This window comes from Notechis scutatus, chromosome Z (assembly GCF_049901735.1).
Source record: "Notechis scutatus isolate UNSWTSFEM ecotype Mainland chromosome Z, rNotScu1.2, whole genome shotgun sequence".
Lineage (NCBI taxonomy): Eukaryota > Metazoa > Chordata > Lepidosauria > Squamata > Elapidae > Notechis > Notechis scutatus.
In genome coordinates, this window is record NC_142025.1 from 99,503,292 (window position 1) to 99,522,585 (window position 19,294).

At 39.2% G+C, this 19,294-nt stretch overlaps 1 protein-coding gene across 3 annotated transcripts in view; it reads left to right on the forward strand.

Moving 5' to 3' along the window:
- Positions 1-14,255, forward strand: part of IGF2BP1 (insulin like growth factor 2 mRNA binding protein 1) — a 90,317-nt gene extending 76,062 nt beyond the window's left edge. For 2 of the 3 annotated variants that reach the window (XM_026669722.2, XM_087944937.1), the window contains exons 8-15: positions 67-189; positions 1,234-1,369; positions 2,709-2,831; positions 3,770-3,886; positions 5,815-5,889; positions 6,919-7,050; positions 8,326-8,439; positions 11,444-13,308. In XM_026669722.2, coding sequence (XP_026525507.1) covers positions 67-189; positions 1,234-1,369; positions 2,709-2,831; positions 3,770-3,886; positions 5,815-5,889; positions 6,919-7,050; positions 8,326-8,439; positions 11,444-11,536 — 913 coding nt within the window. In that variant the 3' untranslated portion in view covers positions 11,537-13,308. Of the gene's footprint in view, positions 1-66; positions 190-1,233; positions 1,370-2,708; positions 2,832-3,769; positions 3,887-5,814; positions 5,890-6,918; positions 7,051-8,325; positions 8,440-11,443 lie in introns of all 3 variants that reach the window. The other variant, XM_087944936.1, reaches the window with a different exon arrangement.
- Positions 14,256-19,294: the final 5,039 nt, after the last annotated feature.

Sequence of the window (19,294 nt, forward strand, 5' to 3'; positions counted from 1 at the left end):
TGCACGCACAGGAAAAAAAAATTGACACTGAGTTTTAATTCACTTAATTTATTTTTCATACACAAGTGCTGATGAAGTACCTCTGAAAATCCTTGCCCACAACAACTTTGTGGGACGATTGATTGGCAAGGAGGGCCGCAACCTAAAGAAAGTGGAACAGGACACAGAGACAAAGATCACCATCTCCTCGTAAGTCTTTTTTTGTTTTTCCCTCCTTTACTTTTAATGCAGTTATGAACTTTTGAGCTTTCTTGTTAATAAGTCTTTATTGATTAGCCCTTGAGCCATATCAAAATGCAAAGTTCCAGCAACAATTGGCTTTCTTGTTCTGATGGAAAGTATACAAACAATCTGTGTTTTTGTGCATATAATACAATCCCAGATGGACGCGATGGCTCAGTGGCTAAGACGCTGAGTTTGTCTATCAGAAAGATTGGCAGTTCGGCGGTTCAAATCCCTAGTGCCCACATAACAGAGTGAGATCCTGTTACTTGTCCCAGCTTCTGCGAACCTAGCATGTAAAAATGCAAGTAGAAAAATAGGGACCACTTTGGTGGGAAGGTAACAGCGTTCCGTACGCCTTTGGCATTTAGTCATGCTGGCCACATGACCACGAAGACAGCGCTGGCTCTTTGGCTTTCTAACAGAGATGAGCACTGCCCCCTAGAGCCGGAAACGACTAGCATGTATGTGCAAGAGGAACCTTCACCTTTAATACAATCCTATTCATCCATCAGCTCCATTTGTCAGGTTTGTTTTTACAAGTAGTCCTCTACTTATGCAAAAATAAGGGGCTAAAGTACAAATAAATTTCTGAATGGATTATTTGGCCCCCGAATCCATTATCAATTGATATAGAAGGCAAAAGGCTGAAACAGAATTGGGTAGGATTATGGGAACAGAGAAAGCTCCTTTACTGTCTAAATAAATAAATTCAGAGGAGCGAATTGTGGAATTTTGTCTCCCAGCCTTTAGCCATTATATGTCAAAAAGATTGCCGTAGGAGTTCCTGTGATCCATGCCTTTCCTTTCTTTGGAAAATAATGCCAGAGTATGTAACAGTGCTATCTATTTTTAAATGAATATTGCTAGAATTGTATGACAAAGGAAATTCTTGGGGTGCTTTCTTTGATAAACTGGTTGAACTGAATGCAGGAATGGAGTCTGAAAGATTTGCCAGGCAAAGGTTTTTTGACAAAACAAAACTTTTTTTGTTTTGATGTTCCCACTCAGCCTTCAGGATTTGACATTATACAACCCTGAAAGGACTATCACTGTGAAAGGCTCCATTGAGAATTGCTGCAAAGCAGAACAAGAAATTATGAAGAAAGTGAGGGAGGCATATGAGAATGATGTAGCAGCCATGAGCGTAAGTGTGTTTTGTACCTAACATCATTTGCTCTGGGACAATCTCCTTCATTGAAGTCAGGAATAAAGAATGTAGAGGAACTAAACCTAATCCGAGTAGGAGAAAATATTGGTGAAATTATTGGGGGAAGATGCATATAATTGGCAAAGTGTGCAAATTTTATCCTTTTCATTGCACACTCCTCTCACCTGGGTCTGTAGACTCCCTGGCTTCCCAGTCTTAAATTCCCAAGGCGAAATCATGAAGAAATATAGAACATTTTCCAACTGGAAAGGTTCACAGGGAAAAGAGGCTACAGGATAGTATTTAACTAACAACCACAACTGGAACCCAGAATTTCTGCTGCTAAGAAAGATGATTGTTGAGCAAGTTGGGCCCAATTTTATGATCTTTTTTGACACGGTTAGGTAAATCACTGCAGTTATGAAGTGAATCACACGCTCATACAACAAATCTGGTTTCCCCTATTAAATAAATAGATCACAGGACCCTGAGCCATTGTAAATACATACCAAATGCAAAGCCTGAATTTTGATTATGTGACCATGGGGATGCTCCAGTGGCTGTATTCATGACGACTGGTTGTATGTAACTTTTTCAGTGCTGTTGTAGCTTTGAAAGATTGCTAAACGATTGGTTGTAAGTTGAGACTATCTGTATAAAATAATGGGAAGATATATAGCAGAGAATAACAACCTGGTCCTTCTTGGCACAGGGCCTGGTTATTTGAGAAAAAACCTCCCTTCAGTTACTTCTGTCCACCTGTAAATTTGAGCAGGGAGGATATGCTGCAGATCTCTTTAATTAAATGATGCCATCTTGTGAGACCAAGGAGGTGTGCCCCTGTGTCATGGCCCTCACCCTCCAGAACAGCATTCCCTCCCCCACCCCCATATGACCTGACTCTGTTCCCAGGCCTAGGGTTTAATGTGTTTGCTTTGCATTTCGGGGGTGGCAGGCTGTTATATTTGTTGTTTATTCTACTTGTTTAAATCTAGGCTGCCTTAGGGGTTCCATTTTAACTGTTAATCCATCTTCTGGGTGGCCATAACAATTTAATAAATTAACTAATCTAGTAATAAAGCAGACTCAAACTTTTTAAAACAAATTCTAAAGGAATTATGGACCATCTTGAGAATGACATATAAAAATAGAAACATCACTTCAAGAACTTTCAAGCATAATATTAAGTATGCTCATTTAAAGAAAAATGAGGTGATCTTTGCTATAAGCATTTCAGAGTTATTAGTTGAGTCCCAGTAACTGTGTTATAATGAAAAAAAAATTAAACATCCCATTCCTCCTTCCTTTGTCTTGTTTTTTTCTGTTTTTATTTTAGCTACAATCACACTTGATACCTGGTCTCAACTTAGCTGCTGTTGGTCTCTTTCCTGCCTCTTCCAACGCAGTGCCACCTCCTCCAAGTAGTGTTTCTGGAGCAGCTCCATATAATTCTTTTTTGGTAATGTTGAAGTCTGTTTCGATATAAGCAACTTTGTAGTATAGAATTGTCAGTCAATTAAACTATCTCGGCAGTTTATCTCGGTGGAATGTTTGTATAGCTTCCACCATTTGATTCCCACTAAATATGGTTGCATCCAGCAAAATCCATATAATGCATCCTTAGATTGGGGGTGTTTCTAGATGTTGGGAATCTTTTTTTTTTTTTTAGATCTGTATTTTATTTCATATGGGATGTCACGTCTTTATACAAGACTGGACAGTTGCAAAATGGACAAGATTTTTAAAGGGGATCAGGTGTTCCACCTGAGTGTTTCACTGATTCATGTAATGTCAGTAGTGTATCAGAAAAAACATGTACAATAGCAATAGTGTTTAGATGTTTATACTGCCCCATAGCACTTTTCAGCATTCTCTGGGCAGTTTACAGTGTTTACAATTAGCATATTGGCCCCAACAACCTGGGTCCTCATTTTACTGATGGAAGGCTGAGTCAGCCTTTAGCCCCTTTAGGACAGAACCTCAGGCTGTGGGCAGAGTTTGTTTACAATACTTCATTTTAACTACTACAATACAAGGGCTCTTCAATACAATACATATGTTTCAATAAGGTTTATATATTTGCTTCTGAGCATGAAGACAGTAAAGGGATGATTTGACTGAGCTTTCATAACCACCCATCCTAATTTGTTGCTTCCAGTTATTATAAACACTTCAATCCTATTTTATCTAAATTCATGTATTATTTCTCTTATCTGCATCATCAGTTCCTTTCACATCGAGTTCACTAAACTTGCACTAAACATGTAAAGATATCATTGCATTTCAGCCCATAATGGATAGTAGTAGAAATCTGTTTTTTAGCCTTTCAGACTGTCAATTGAGAATGCCCCATTTTTCTGACATTGATTGGTATTCATGAAACTACTCTCTTGGCAGCCTCCTGAGCAAGAGACTGTGCATGTTTTCATCCCTGCCCAGGCTGTAGGTGCAATCATTGGCAAGAAGGGTCAGCACATCAAACAGCTCTCCAGATTCGCAAGTGCCTCAATTAAGGTGCCCGTACCTGTCTGTTGTTTCGGTGCTTTAATCTTTGCTAGTTAGTGATTTGCTGTGAAACGTTTTATGCAATAGCTATAGCCATAATGGTTTTGGAAAACAAGGCAGAAACTTCCTACTGTGTTTCTCACAAAATAAGGCCGGGCCTTATTTTTTTTTTGACCCCCCAAAAAACAGCTAGGCCGTCTTTTCGGGGGTGACTTAATTCCCCCCCCCTTGCATCCTCGGGCGGGCAGGCAGCGACGGCTTGGATGTTGACCTCGGTGTTGGTGGGCACTTCGTATCGGGAGACCTTCTGCCACCGTTGCTTTCCCTTCTCCCCGTGCTGCCGCAGCATTTAGAGCAACGCCTTGACGTTTGGCGCAGCCACGCGTGGCCAGCCAGGGCTCCTCCCTGCAACCGGAGCCCGGCGGAGGCACTCGGCTTCAGGCGCTCCTGTTGCTGCCTTCCCTTCGCCTTCGAAGGCAAAGCCATTTCTTTTAAAAACGACACCCTACTACTGGTACAACAAAGCCTCCCCTGCCCGAGAGGGCAGCCCAACCCCACGTGGGGAGGCGAATCTCCTGGGGTCGCAGCGCAGGATCGGCCCACCCCGGGAGAAGCACCCAGCCGCCATCCCTGCCTGGCGCTGGGCAGAGCGCAAAGAGCTTCGCCTGGGGTGCCCAGCACAGCTGACAGGCGGGCCCTCCTGCCCGGCGGCAGAGCTCTCGCCAAGGCAGCGAGCGCCTCCCTGCCAAGCCCTCCGCTCATCCTGCTAGAGCCATGCCAGAGCTGTGCGGGCTGGGCAGAGCCAGGAAAGCGAGCCGTGGGTGCGCGCCTGCCTGCCAAGCGAAAGAATCGGGCCGACCCGAGCTTGGCTTCCTTCCCAAGTCCCTCCAGCCTGAACCCGAAGGGGCCACTGGGAGAGGCTGCCTGAGGCAGTGATAGCGCCCACCCATCCGCGGACAGGGAGGTGAGGCAACGGCAGCGCTGCTTCCCTGGCCGGCGGGTCCGGCGGAGAGAGCCCAAAGCAGCCCGTCCTTTCCACCCCTCGCCCAGCCCGTCCCCACGCATCTCCAAATGCGTTCGGGCTGGAGGGACTTGGGAAGGAAGCCAAGCTCGGGGCGGCCCAGCTCTTTCGCTTGGCAGGCGGGTGGGTGCGCATCCGGGGCTTGCTTTCGGCTGAGCGCTTCTCCTGGGGTGGGCCGAACCTGCGCTGCGGCCCCGGGAGATTCACCTCCCCACATGGGGTTGGGCTGCCCTCTTGGGCAGGGGAGGCTTTGTCGTACCGGTAGTAGGGCGTCATTTTTAAAAGAATTGGCTTTGCCTTCGAAGGCGAAGGGAAGGCGGCGACAGGAGCGCCTGAAGCCGAGTGTTGCAGGGAGGAGCCCTGGCTGGCCGTGCGTGGCGGCACCAAACGCCGTGGCCTTGCTCTAAACACCGCGGCAGCACGGGGAGAAGGGAAAGCTACGGTGGTGGAAGGTCTCCCGATACGAAGTGCCCCACCAACGCCGAAGTCAACGCAGGCAGCATCATATCCGGGTATGCAACAAAAGTAATTCCTAACGGCAAGCCTCCCCCGCCATTCCCCCCCATTTTGCATGTTTAATATAGGCCTTAATTTGGGGGGAGGGGCTTAATTTGATTTTATGCCTATAAAACATGCTGCGACTTCCTATTGGGGGAGGCCATATTGTTGGAGAAACACGGTAATAGTGTGTCTCTAACTTCATTGGTGAAATTAATAATGCATTTTTAAAATACTTTAACCTATTTGTAAGAAAATCAGAGAAACACTTTTGGAAGGACATCACCACCACCATTTAAAAAAATAAATAAATCATAATTCTTATTTTCATGACTAGATCAATCTTTTCTACTCAGCTTGGACATAGTTGTTAGACAGATTAATATTTCATTTCATTGCCTCTTTTTGTCTTCTCTAGATTGCTCCTCCAGAAACTCCAGATTCCAAAGTGCGTATGGTGATAATCACTGGACCACCAGAAGCCCAATTCAAGGTTTCTTTCTTTTGTGAATTATATATAAAGGATGTTGCAATTATAGAAATGTGTTTCTTTCTTTCTAAAATGTAATTTTTAGCACGGATGCTAGAATGAAAGCATCATAAAAAGAAATCCTAACAAAAAAAAAATCCATACCCAAAGTTCTGCAGGTGGTCCTTGTTTAGCAACTGCCTCATTTAGTAACCGTTTGCAGTTATGACTGTGATGAAAGAGTTAACTTTGTGACCATTCTTTGCGTTTATAACCTTTGCAGTTCGTTAAAGCAAACAAAGGCTTCGGTTTCACTTAGTAGTTGCTTTGCGATTTCGGTTTCACTTAGTAGTTGCTTTGCGATTTCGGTTTCACTTAGTAGTTGCTTTGCTGAACAATGAAGTTGTCAGTCCCAGTGGTGGTCACTAAACAAGGAGTACCTGTACAGAAAACAGACCGATAGCCTGCTACTCCGGGACTCTATGCTGTCCTCAGAATCCTTTTACAAATTATTGCCAGATGTTAATGTTTAACATGACAGAAATCAGAAAATACTAATTTTAAGTATATTGAGTTTGTGCACAGCTGTTAACTTTGTGTTCTGCTACCCCATTTAATTATGTTTATTATTTAAGTATCACTATTACCATTCCTAGAGAGGAAGTCTGGTTTAATGGTTAATGTATCAGTCTATAATGTGAACTGTAGTCTTGTAGTATGGGACTACATGATGTCAGCTGGGTGACTTTGAACAAGTCTCTCTCATCCCTAGGAAGAAGGAAGCAAAGGCATAGCACTTCCAAAAATCTTGCCAAGGAAACTGCAGGATTAGTTACTAAGAGTCAGCAATGACTTGAAGGCACCCATAGATATTAGCTTACAGTCTAGGTTTAGAGAACAAACAATAAGAAGGATGAGCTATTTTGGTCTGTATTTATGTCAAGGTATAGTTAATACCGCTCTTCCGGTATTAGATAAAATTAAAACAGGTTGTAATTTCAGAGGAAATGAACCACCTATTTAATCGCTCTTTGGTGGTTTGATTTGTTTCAGGCTCAAGGACGAATTTATGGAAAGCTGAAAGAGGAGAACTTTTTTGGGCCCAAAGAAGAAGTGAAACTTGAGACGCACATCCGAGTTCCTGCCTCAGCAGCAGGAAGAGTCATTGGCAAAGGAGGCAAAACAGTGAGTGCAGGGTTGGGCTGGGGAAAGTCATCTTGGGAAGAAGAAAAAAAAGCCCTGAGAATTGGTTGCGTCATGTGTGGCCCAAGATGGGATATTAAATAATGGATAGTCAGTATGATGCAGATCTGATTCCCAAATGCCTGATAACTGAAGCACAGTTAAGATTTAAGGCATGCTTCAAATTGCCACCTACAGGAGGTTCTGAGGAGATTTAAACATTAACATCAGGCTATATTGTAGTTTCCTGCATTGTTTAAATTTGCTTCTGATGCAGAGCAATGTGAAAGCAGTCAGAAACCAAGATCTGAAATCAGGTTGGAGGGAGATCTACCCTCCCACCATTTGAAGTTATGGTGGGACTTTCCCAAAGCTACTTACGACCCAGTTTCAGGGTTTCACTGGTTGTTCTCACTCTCCCCCTTGTGTCACATAGCCACATTTCAGACACTTGGTAAGCTGTTCATCTTTATGGCCAGTTATAGCGTTCCATAGTCAGGAGGCCACAATTTATTACTTTCACTGGTCTCCAGCTTTTTTGACTGATTTCTTGCCAGTCATAGGTATACATTGATATGTTTAACAACCACCACGGTCACTTTATAATCACAGCATTTGCTTAATCACCACTGCAAAAGTTGTAAAGTTGGGTCTGGTCACATGGGTGTCTCAATGTATGACCATCGGGATTTACGATAGAAATTCTGAACTCTATTATGGTTCTGGGTTGCTTACTGTTTATACTTTTTAGCAAGCAAAATATTGTTTGTGGTGTTGCTCTGTGATCATGGGAAAGACATTCCATAATATGAAATCTTTATGATTATTATAAATCCTGATTATTTCTAAATTAATTTTCAAATATATAGTCCCATATAAAACTGGTCTTCTAGATTTACAAAATAAACTTTTAAGACTGACTTCATTGTTTAAGCTATTGCAACATTTGTTGGTTTTAACTTGAAGTATTGCACTAGCTTAGCCAACTGTGCCTTATTTATTGAACTTTACTTCTTTAAAAACAAAACGAAGTATGGGCCCAAGTTTTAATGTATATAAGTAAGAACACTGAAAATAATGGCACAATTTCAAAATGCTGAATAGTTCTTTTTAACTTTCTGCATATCCGATTATGAGCAAACTGGAATTGTGTGTTCTAATAGAGTGGGACATGACCACAAAATAGGGTATTTGCAAAGCTGTTTGTTCTTTTTCAGTATAGAGTAATTAACATTTGAAATGCTGTCTAATTATTTTATTTTGTGTCTCTATCCGTAGGTCAATGAACTTCAGAACCTGACAGCAGCTGAGGTAGTTGTTCCCCGGGATCAAACCCCTGATGAGAATGAGCAAGTCATTGTCAAAATCATCGGACATTTCTATGCTAGCCAGGTAGCAGCTAATACAGATCACTGTGTACTTTGCTAATATGGGCTTGGTTCAGAATTGATGCTAGACAAGGAGCAGCAGGCAGCTAGTGGTGGCATTCATCTTCTCAGCCTCCTTTTTGGCAGGAGATCAGCGTTCCTTCCTCCTTCAACATCATGTTGCGTTTAAAAAATAAATAGTGACTAGATCTCTTAAGCCTCAGATAGGTGTATTGTATCCATTTTACTGGACAGATAATATAAAAAAATCTCACCCCATGTCTTTGATGATGTTATTGCAGCACCACTATGCTCACTTGGCTGCCCCCCCCAAGTGATTTTAAAAAGTATAGCCCCCAGCTGCCTTTTTCGCTAAGCCGTGGTTTAATATTAATTTGGATAAGCCCAGGATGGTTTAGAAAAGAACAATAAAATGTATATGAAATAAAGTTAAACCAACTTTATAAATAAACCAACAATTCTTAAAAACCATAAATACCAAAATGAAAAAACTAATTCTAGCCATTCTGTCATCAAGTGATCCTAGTAGGAGCTATTTAATAATTTCAGTGCTTAAATTGTGTGGAATTAGGGTGGATAGAATTTCACATTTTTAGGCCCTAGACCAGGGGTCTCCAACCTTGGGCCCTTGAAGCCTGGCGGACTTCGACTCCCAGAATTCCCCCGCCAGGCTTCAAGGGCCCAAGGTTGGAGACCCCTGCCCTAGACCATTTAGAGTTTTACAAATAAATATACTTTATATTGACAGCTTTATATTGAGGGCTTCCAGGCAACCTGTGAAACATTTCAGGATTTGTATTATAAGGTCCCATTTAATTATCCTAGTTAACATGATTATTTGCAAGTTGTGGGCCATCTTTAAAAGTAATTTCATATAGAATGCAATATAATAATGCAGTTATGAGACTAGTAAGACATAGAACACTGCAACTAGGCTACCTTAACTCAAGTAGAGCTGCAGTTGACACATCAGTAGGAATTAGAACCTCCTTGCCACTAGTGCCATCTGATCTTACAAATAAGTAGCCCAATTGCAGTTCAGCAGATCTTGCAGTAATTGTGATGTCTAATGCTGAGCAAGCAATTTTACTTTCAACAGTCCATTGCAAACTGTAACTGATTGCAATGCAATAAGTTATTGAATGCAATAAGTTTGCAATGCAATAAATTACTGAATTTCTGAGGACTGGCCCGAAATACTCCCTCCACCATCATAGAAAGCCCTTTTAGACAGTGAAACAAAAGATGCAGTAATTGTTGAGGACCTTCTATGTTTTAACTTCATAATTAACTGAACTGCATTCAATTCATTGCTCAAAGTTAAGCGATAAACCAAGGATCTTCCACTCTTTGTGTAACCAGAGATGGTTTAGTGTCCCTTCTTACGTCGTTGTTCCACTTGAATATGATTATATGCCATTGCTTCTGAAAAATCTTAACAAAACATTTGAGAATATTTCTGGCTCCATTGTTTCTGAGGGCAGACCAACTGAATAACTTTCTTGCCTTTCCAGGGGGACTTGAAGGGACTAGGCCAAAACTGATTAAATCTCATAATCTTAGATTATTAAATCTCATAAGAGAGGTGGATTTTCTTAAGAGAATCCATCTGTCTTATGGCCCATCCAGAAGAAAGGTGGATTCTGTATTGATGACTGGCTCACTTCCATCCTGGCTTGTTCCCCAACCTGGAATGAGATTAAATTCTGTACTATGTTTTGGACCTATCATGTTCTGAGATTATCCAGTAGCTGAGATGCACTTGAGTGAATAGTCACTGCAGGGATATTGATGTTTCCTGAGGTTCTCTATGGTGACCTTAAAAAAATGTCCTAGCTGAGGGAAGGAGAAAGTTGAACAGCAGAGCAGGTGTTTCATCAGTGAAATCCTTGTTTTTTTGTCTGTGATCTGAAATCAGCCAAAATCAGTTTTAAGATTCCTGGATGAGACAAAATTCTGATAGATGAGTTCCTCCTCCATTTTGTCTTTCTGAACTGCTGCTGTGCCAAATACTTGGTTAGGCAGAGCTGAGATGGATCTCCCAGTGCTGCCACCAAATCTTACGGATGTAAATGAGGTTTGTCTCCCTTCTTCCAACCTGATTTGGCATTGACCAACTGTATCCCAAGGTAACAGAGAAAGCCTATATAGTAATCCAAAATAGAGACGTGGAGTAGCAAGGCGGAAGCACTATTTTTACCTATAGTTTTCTAATGGCATGCTCCCTGCATCCACATCTCAGCCTCTTCACAACCTTATGCATAAACTTATGCATATTCTTCAATTTAGGTTAAAGAAGAGAAATCCAATAACAGTTTATTCCATACAAAAATTTAGTAGTGGCAAATATTCCCTCTCTCTCCCTCCCTCACACACAGGCATACACACACATACATACACACACTTAAATTTTTTTAAAAGAAAGATAAAAAGAATACAAAGTAAAGTAAACAAAAGAAAAATGGAAAAAATAAAAGAAAACTAGAATGCAAGAAAGGAAAAAAATAAAAGAAATCTAGAAAAGAAAAAAAGATACAAAGAAATAGTAGCTCCTTATCTTACAGCAGTTTTAAGGAGTCATTAATTTACCTCTTTCACCTTGGTTACTACATAACTGTCTTGTTTCTATAATACATCATTTTTAAGCATCAAAACTATAAATCCTAAATTCGTTTTTTCTCTTTTATGTAAAACGGGGTTGCATAAGGGGTTTCAAATCAGCAGTAAAGTTGCAAAGTTTGAAAAACACTGATTGGGGAACATTAGATTTATAACTGCTTATAATTATGATAAGAAACCAAGAGAAACTTGTAACTACCTGAATTCTTAATTTATTGATAACAGTGTCAAATCATGGGTTTTTAAAATCTTAATTTGATTCAATAAGCCACCCACCTCCTCTAGAATTGTTGAGATGTAATTACCATAATTTCTAAAGTTAAGAAAGAGTGATTTGTCTTACCTGTCTTTCCTTTCCCCCCCTCTCTCCCTTTGCTCTTTTTTATCAGATGGCTCAACGCAAAATACGTGATATCCTTGCTCAGGTGAAACAACAGCATCAAAAGGGACAGAACAACCAGACACAAACACGAAGGAAATAGGAAATGACTTGTACCCGGGTGTGTGAAAGAAGAGAGAGAGAGTGAGAGAGAGAAAGATGGACAAATGGATAATGGATGAAACAAAGCCAAGCAGAAAAGAATGATGATCTATTTCAAAACCCTAAGAGTGGCTGGGATTCAGTTTACCGTAGGCAGGTCTTAGTAATTTTTTGGAGATGGGTGTTTTACTCTATCATGAATATATACATGTCTGTATCAATACAGATGTGGCCTCTCACACAAAGGTATTTTCACACAGTATAATTTTTTTTTTGGGGGGGGGGGATACTTGGTTCAGCAATAAACAAAAAGTTCCTAATCAAATTACTTCTCTGTCAGAATATCAAACTACATAGGATCATGATTTTATCTAGGTGAGCAAGAAGCTTACACATGGAAGTATGTCATGCTTTACAAGATCAAGGCCATTAAAAAAACAACACCTAAATACTTTCTTCCCCACCCATCCCCAATAGTTTCAAAATTTCTTTGGGCAACCCTCTCCCTAACATGAATTAGGGTTAATGTTAGCACTTGGCAAGAGAATGGCAGAGAATGGAACCCTGATTCTTTATAATAGCCTCCTAAATGGGCTCCTTTATCTGATATTTTCCAGATAATTGGTTTCTGTGTGATATAGTATTATCTCAAAGGTGCTTTTTTCTTTAAAAGGCAACTGGGCTGGATTTTTTATTTTTTTTGAGCAACAAGAAAATATTTCTCTTTTCATCCAAGAAACTTCATCAGATGATGGCGGGGGATGGAAGGATAGGTACTGACAAGTTGAGACTGGATGGTGAGGGGATAAAAGGATAGGTTCTGATAGGATGGAAGGATTATATTCCTTTGCAATCATCTGGTTGTTAGCACTCTCTGGGAGCTATTGAGGCCATTTGTGGGTTTATCTGTTCCCTATTCTGGTAGCCTCAACAATTGAGAGCTATTGCCATTTGGGAGTTTATCTGTGCCCTAATATAGTTTATCTGTGCCTCAACAGCTCTCAGAGAGTGTTAATGACCAGATGACAGCAAAGAAATACAATCCTTCCACCATCACCAACACATCCTATCAAAACCTGTTCTTACACACACGCACACACCAGCATCCAGTCTCAACTGTCAGTACCTATCCATCTCCCTGCCATCAGAACTGAGGAAGCTTCGTAGATGAAAAGTGAAACACTTTCTTCTTCCTCAAGGAAACAACAGACTTTTGAAAGAAAAAAAAAGCACCTTTGAGACAAGTATGACCTGGATAACTGAGAATCTCCACAGATGGATACAATATTATGTCCTTAAGATTATGAAAGTCAGATGTCAAAATAGTTTCCCATAATCCTATTAGTATACAGTGGAGCTGTCCATTGTTCTAACCTAGGCTTCCCCAGCTGGACAAGACACTTTGGCTACATTGCCACTATGGGAGAATGAGCTCAAGAATCTGATTGGGTGATTTTCATGTTCCATCTGGGAGAAAAGCCTGGAGCCTGAAGATTGATTCGACCTGGATATCCCCTCAGTGGACCATCTCTGCTTTACAGGATGGTCATTCAACTTTACATTTAGAATACAGTTTCTCTCTTAACATCTATATGTCCCCGAGATGCATCCTGTCACTTTAAGAAAGTTTTGAAAGTATAGAATTCATTCTACATATTAAATAAGATATCCATTTCCCCGTTTCCTTGGAAGTTGTCAAAATATGAAGAAAGATTACATTCTTCAAATTGGCTGCCTGTTTCAGTTGTCCTAAAAGTTTATAAAAATGGGGAGAAAAAATAAAGAAACAAATTTAACGTTTTGGTACTCTCTCCTGGAATGGCGCACTGGCTCAATTCAGAAATTTATACCAAATCATGAATTGTGGGTTTAGAATCCATAGTTTAGAATTCAACTATTTTTTAATTTAAAACCTATACCATGATTTGATATTCCTAATATGTAGGCAATTCATGGGCAGGATTCATACAAAAGGCTAAGTTAAGTTAAAACACTAACTTGGTGTGTTCTGTAAATTCATCCAAATTGTGATTAATAGATTTAAGTTCATTCAGTAAATCCTCTTAAATTACTGTACTTGTTTTGTCCACACATACGGCAACTATTTATTTATCCACTTTCCATTGTTAGTACTATTTTTTTAAAATAATATGGCATAGTCTTCAAATTGGCTCTTTTTATCTGATAAACCATCTCAAAATTGACCTTGTAAATTGATTTTTAGCCTGGGTTTCTGATTTTTGTATGCTTGGCAAATAACAAAACATGATTTTATTACAAAGGAGTTTTGTATGATATCTGAATTGAGCCAGGTTGATTTCTTAATTGAGAAAATAAATAGCACGTCTGTCTATCTGTCTCTCTTCCTCTCCCTTCCCCCACCCTTCTAAATATTTTAATTTGTTAAACCAGAAAAAATATTGAAATAATTAGAAAATTAATCAGTGAGGAACATGTTTTAATCCACCTAAGATGTATATTCTCAATGAACAATCCTATTGGAATGAAATAGTTAACGGAAGACAAAATTGTGACAAGTGGCCATAGAGTTTTAATTATCTTGAACGATTAAGTCAAATTATTTCCAGTTCAAGGGTAAAGTGGCTTTACTTTTCATTTTGTGAAAAGTGGCTTAATGTCCAGTACCCTCTCTCCTAATTTGGTATGTACACATTTTGACGTGTAAGTCCAAGCCACAGTAAAGTCCCTGTTCTAGACAGACAAATGAAAATCCTATTTCTATTTCACCAGTGTTTAATATTTTAACATTTCAGGACTTTTGCTTCTTCCTGTGGTTAGTTCACTGAATGTTTTCAGATGAAGTTACGCACTCTATTAAAATAAGTGTGATTTAGGATTTATTATAGATTCTGGAAGATGTATAGTTTTCACCAATCTGTTCTTCTCTTGATGCATTCAATTTCAGCTCCAATACCTCCTAACTAGTATTTTGTTAGTTGGGAAATTCTGAGGGTTGAAGCCAAACATATTTGGAAGGTGCAAGATTGGGGAAAACTGCTTTACATGAATTTTAAGGTTGATGCTATGAAGCAATGAATTGTGAACTGCAGTGTAAAGATAGCATTTAGATCTCCTTCAGTTCGGCCTTTCCCCAATGGTAAATCAATTTGCCCTTGACTTCTACTGAACAGAAATTGCAATTACTGCTGTATGATCTCTAGCAAATAACCTGTAGTTACTATATTTGGAGAGGTTGCAGCCATCTCACTTTAACTGTTGAATGGCAGCTTTAGATAAAGTAGCAAGAAATCTGCCAGTCTTGGAGAATCTCAGCCTCAAAAGTGTTGTCTATTTACCTGTCATTTGAAAATGCCTCATTCTCTTCCTGATTGCCAGTTTCCATGGCTGCCTCTGTCCATGTAATTATTGCTTCCTCCTTCCCCCCCCCCCAAAACAACAACAGTGGAGAGTAAAAATTCTATATATACGTAAGTGTTTGGGGTACATTGCATGTACCTAACTTTTAAACACATTTTAGGGGAACTATGGGACAGGGCATTGGTTACAGAAGAAAGATATACCTCAAGGCTACTTGCCATATAGATTTACAATCAAAGGACCTTAGAACGTAGCAGCCCAGGTCCTTTTTCTTCTTCTTCCAAGAACAGTCAGGGCTCCTGTCCATTCCAGAAGCTTCTCACATGAGAAGCTGAGAAAGATTCAAGACAGAGGACATCACTTGCTATACTTCCTCCAAAGTTTTAGTAACATCAGAAATTATCTCTTTTCATATGTCATCCTACCTTTAGAAGAACCTCAGCGCTTAGTCATACCAAAAAGAAGAAATAGTAGTTTCTGTCTTGATACAGAGAATAACAAAAGGCTTACAAATTGGTGCAGTAAAAACTGTGGGCCATTTATGAAAAATGCCTTTAATGCAGGCACTCTTGGAGTTGTTTCTGGGTGACTTTTCTCTAGGGAGCAGGCTTCCCCATACTTGAATGAGTGAAGATACACAGAACATCTTTTCTGAGTTGGAGTTCTACTTCTTTGAACTTAACTATGAGATTAAAATGGATGACTTAACAGCACAACCTTACACCTTGGGCATTGAATTCCAAGTATGTACTGGATTGCACTGCAAAGGACTTAATCTCCAGATTAAAATTAGTGCCGGTTTATCTCTGTAGAAGACAAACCAATGTGTCAGATAATCCCCCGAAAAGGAATTAATTACCTCCAGAAGGAATGAAAGAAATAGCAAGTATGCATAGAGAAATTGCTATTTCTTTTTCAGCTTGGAGGAAGAAAAACAATGGGGTCTAAAAATGAAAACCAAATGTGATTTTAATGAAAAAATTGGTGTGATTAAAATAATAGCAAACAACTCCATAATTTTGAAATACTTATATATATTTTTTTTCTGCCACAAAGTTATTGATTTTCTTTAGGAGGCGATACCAAATATAGACATCAGAAGAATGTAATATGGTTACTAATCCCAGTCACTCTTATGCAAACTTTAAAAAGAAAAGAAAAATCTGTAAAATATTTACAATGGGTTTTTAGAATTTATGAAGAGCAGGAACTGCTCACCTGGCAGCCTGAGCCCAGAACAAAGTTTTGTCTCTGCATCGACTTGGGCATCAATTAAACGGTTCCTCTGAGGATAAGTTATTTTCCCCAACAGAGCCTTGAATCCTTACAACCAGCACTAATATAACAGGGAATTGATTTGAAACAGTCCACCCAACGAAAATAACTCTTGCATCCTTATCTACCTCAAGGCAGTTTGATCGGTGGACATGGAAAGGTCTTTGCCCCAGAGTGGTCATTATAGACCCTGAATAAGCAACAAATTGCATAGTTTTGCCAAATTAATGGAAAAATCAAGTCAATGGTTTGAATTTCAGTGGCTGCAGAAGCCCTGTTGATTTGAATTATGGACATTTTGTTTTACATGGATTCCTAAGTATTAGCTCTCTTAAAATGCTAATGAAATAACTTAACATTTAGCAGTGATTCAAGGCATGGAAACTGTAAACATTAATTCATTTGATTACAGATTTATTGATCTAGAGTGCAATCATGTTGCATTCTAATTTTGTAATTTCTTTAAAAAGGAAATAAGTAATGGGGCAAATTATCCCTCTTCGTCTTGATATATTTATATCTTAGCAGAGACAAGACTTTTGTTATATATTGACTCATTGATTGTCCAGGTTTAACAGTGTTTTTGGGACTGGGCTGTTTATGACAACTGGCAAATCCAAGTCCAGTGTGTTTCCATATGATTGTTACCCGAATGACATCTTTAAATTTAAGCTGAAGTGGCTGTATGGATCTTGCTGTTTACACTGAAGCGGCTGCTTTCCTTTTTTTCTGAAACCTTGCAAGAACGGGCATGTACAGAAATGTCAGGTGTTGCTTTGTGTTTTAAGGGAAAGGAGGGGGGAAAAAAAGAAGAAAAAAGAAATGAGAGAATAATGGAGGGGAAAAGCTACCTCAAGGTATGAAGTTACCTCAACAATTGTTTTGTTTTTTGGGCTTGCTGATATTTTATATAAAAGCTGATAGTCTTGAATATTTTATTTTTTTAATGAAAAGAGAAGTTACGTTTCCTAATTTCTAATGAGCCAGAAGTTATTATGCAGGTCGGAAATGTTACAAGCTCTTTATGGAGAACTGCAGAGACTTCAGATGTAGCGGAAAAGACGGCAGATTTCTCCCACACTCAAATTTGCAGCTTAATTTTACTTATATCTAAAATTTAAATTATAAATTCTGTCCGCTCAAAAATTTAGCAAAATTAAAATCTATATATTTCAATGTCAGTGTCCAGGTTGTTAGCATTTGTGTGAAAAGAAGCAGCTGTCTAAAAGACAAAGTAATATTGCAATCTTGAGGGTGTAAATTGGCTAATTCTACTTAAATATATTTAATTAGGAAATTAGGGTGAGTTTGATTGGCATAGTTATATCATTCTGTGGCAGTTGGAATTCAGACTTGTGATTTTCTCTTTGGCTGATTATCTAGTTTATTAAAGCTGGGATTTCTTTCACATATTTTTCATCACTTGGGAGTTGCTCAAATGCTGCAGAAAATGGCATTATGAGAACAGAAAGAAGACAAATCTCACGAAAGTGGTTGGTCTATTGCATCTCAATGTAGAGATATTAGCATCTCAGATATTGAACTACAGTACATTTATACAAGGAAATTTGTGATAGATCACTAGAAATATGAATGATTTTTGAATATCTTTTGCGTGTTGAAACTAAATGAAGTGTGCTTAGGATTGAAAAGCCACAGATGAGGTTTTTTTAATGAAAAGTTACAAAATTATTCCGATTTGGAATTACTCAGTTGAGATACATTCTTGTGTTTACATTCACTTGACCGTCTTTTCCGCTATATCATTGTGAAATATTCTACAAAGATTACCTCAGTTTTACTGAGGAGAAGCAGACCATTATTATTTTTAAAGAAAAGAAATGGGAGCCAAACTTTCTTGTGGCTTTTTGTACATTCTTGAGAAGAAACTGCAACTCTAATTGCCACTCTTTGAAAAGTATGGAGCTGGGCAGGTTTAAACATTGAATTTTCTTTTATATTCCATTGCACTTGGAACAGATAACCCTCTCTACATGTAATTTAAAAAAAACAGTGGTTGTAAATGGATTCACAAATGATTGTCTTAAAATTATTCTGACCCAGAAGCTCTCCAGTCAAATGCAAACTGGGTTCTTGAAAGATATATTGTTCTTAAAAAGTCGCTATCATTTTCCTGTAGAGATAGGAGCTTGGGATGAGTTGAAAGCCCCAATGACTCTGTTTCCTAGTTGGAAAACGTTGGTGTTCCTATCGAAACTTTTCTCACCCTTCATAAATAAAGACAGTTGCAAAATACTGCCTATTTAGACAATATGGGCTATACTATAATGAACTATAAGTTAAGAAGAGTGGAATAAAAAGAATACTACCTCTAATGCTCTTTGTCCCCACAGGAAAAGATGTAAAGCAAATGTAGATTTCCTTCCTTGAAGATCTCTGACTTCTCTTGCTTTTAATACAGACTTGCATAGATCAGGGTTTTAAAAATTATTATAATTCAGACATCAGCCATAGCAAATAAGTTGGCTCTTTTTCCTCAGCAGCAAGCAATTTTTGATATTCTTTAAAAGGAATGGGATGGGTGGGAAATCATTCTCCCCTCTCTCCTCTAGTGCTCTTAGCATCTAAATTGTTGCTGTGTTTTCTTTTTTTAAAATTCCAGCTATAGGAAGTGTTTGGAGTGAAGACATCTTGCATTATCCAAATGAGCATAACATTATTCAAAGGGTAGGCAGTTTTAACAGCCTGGCTTTAGGGTTCAAGCTGTAGGCATTGCATGAGTCCTATTAATATCCAAGAGGATTTCAGTTGCCTTGAATAGGAGTCCTTTGTCCTACTGAGGGGTGCATCTGTTCTTATCTATTAAGTGGAAATGATGGATACAGTGGTTGAGTATGGCTTTCCCATGTGATTATTTTTTTTAAAAAATGTGCAGTCATTAATGTTTGATCCTGCCATACTGTGATAGTGGACCCTTTTGCCATTGAATTGTGAGTTTTGCAGACATTTTTCATTTTGAATTGGATCTTTGAACTCTTGTGTTAATGCCAATATAGCTATCAAATTCTACTGGATGCAGAAGCCCGCTCATGTTCTGCTCTCGAGGGCTTCAGATGAGATTAGGAACTCAGGGTTTGGCTCTTATTATCAGCACTTATAGCTTCTCCCTCAGCACCTCAATTTG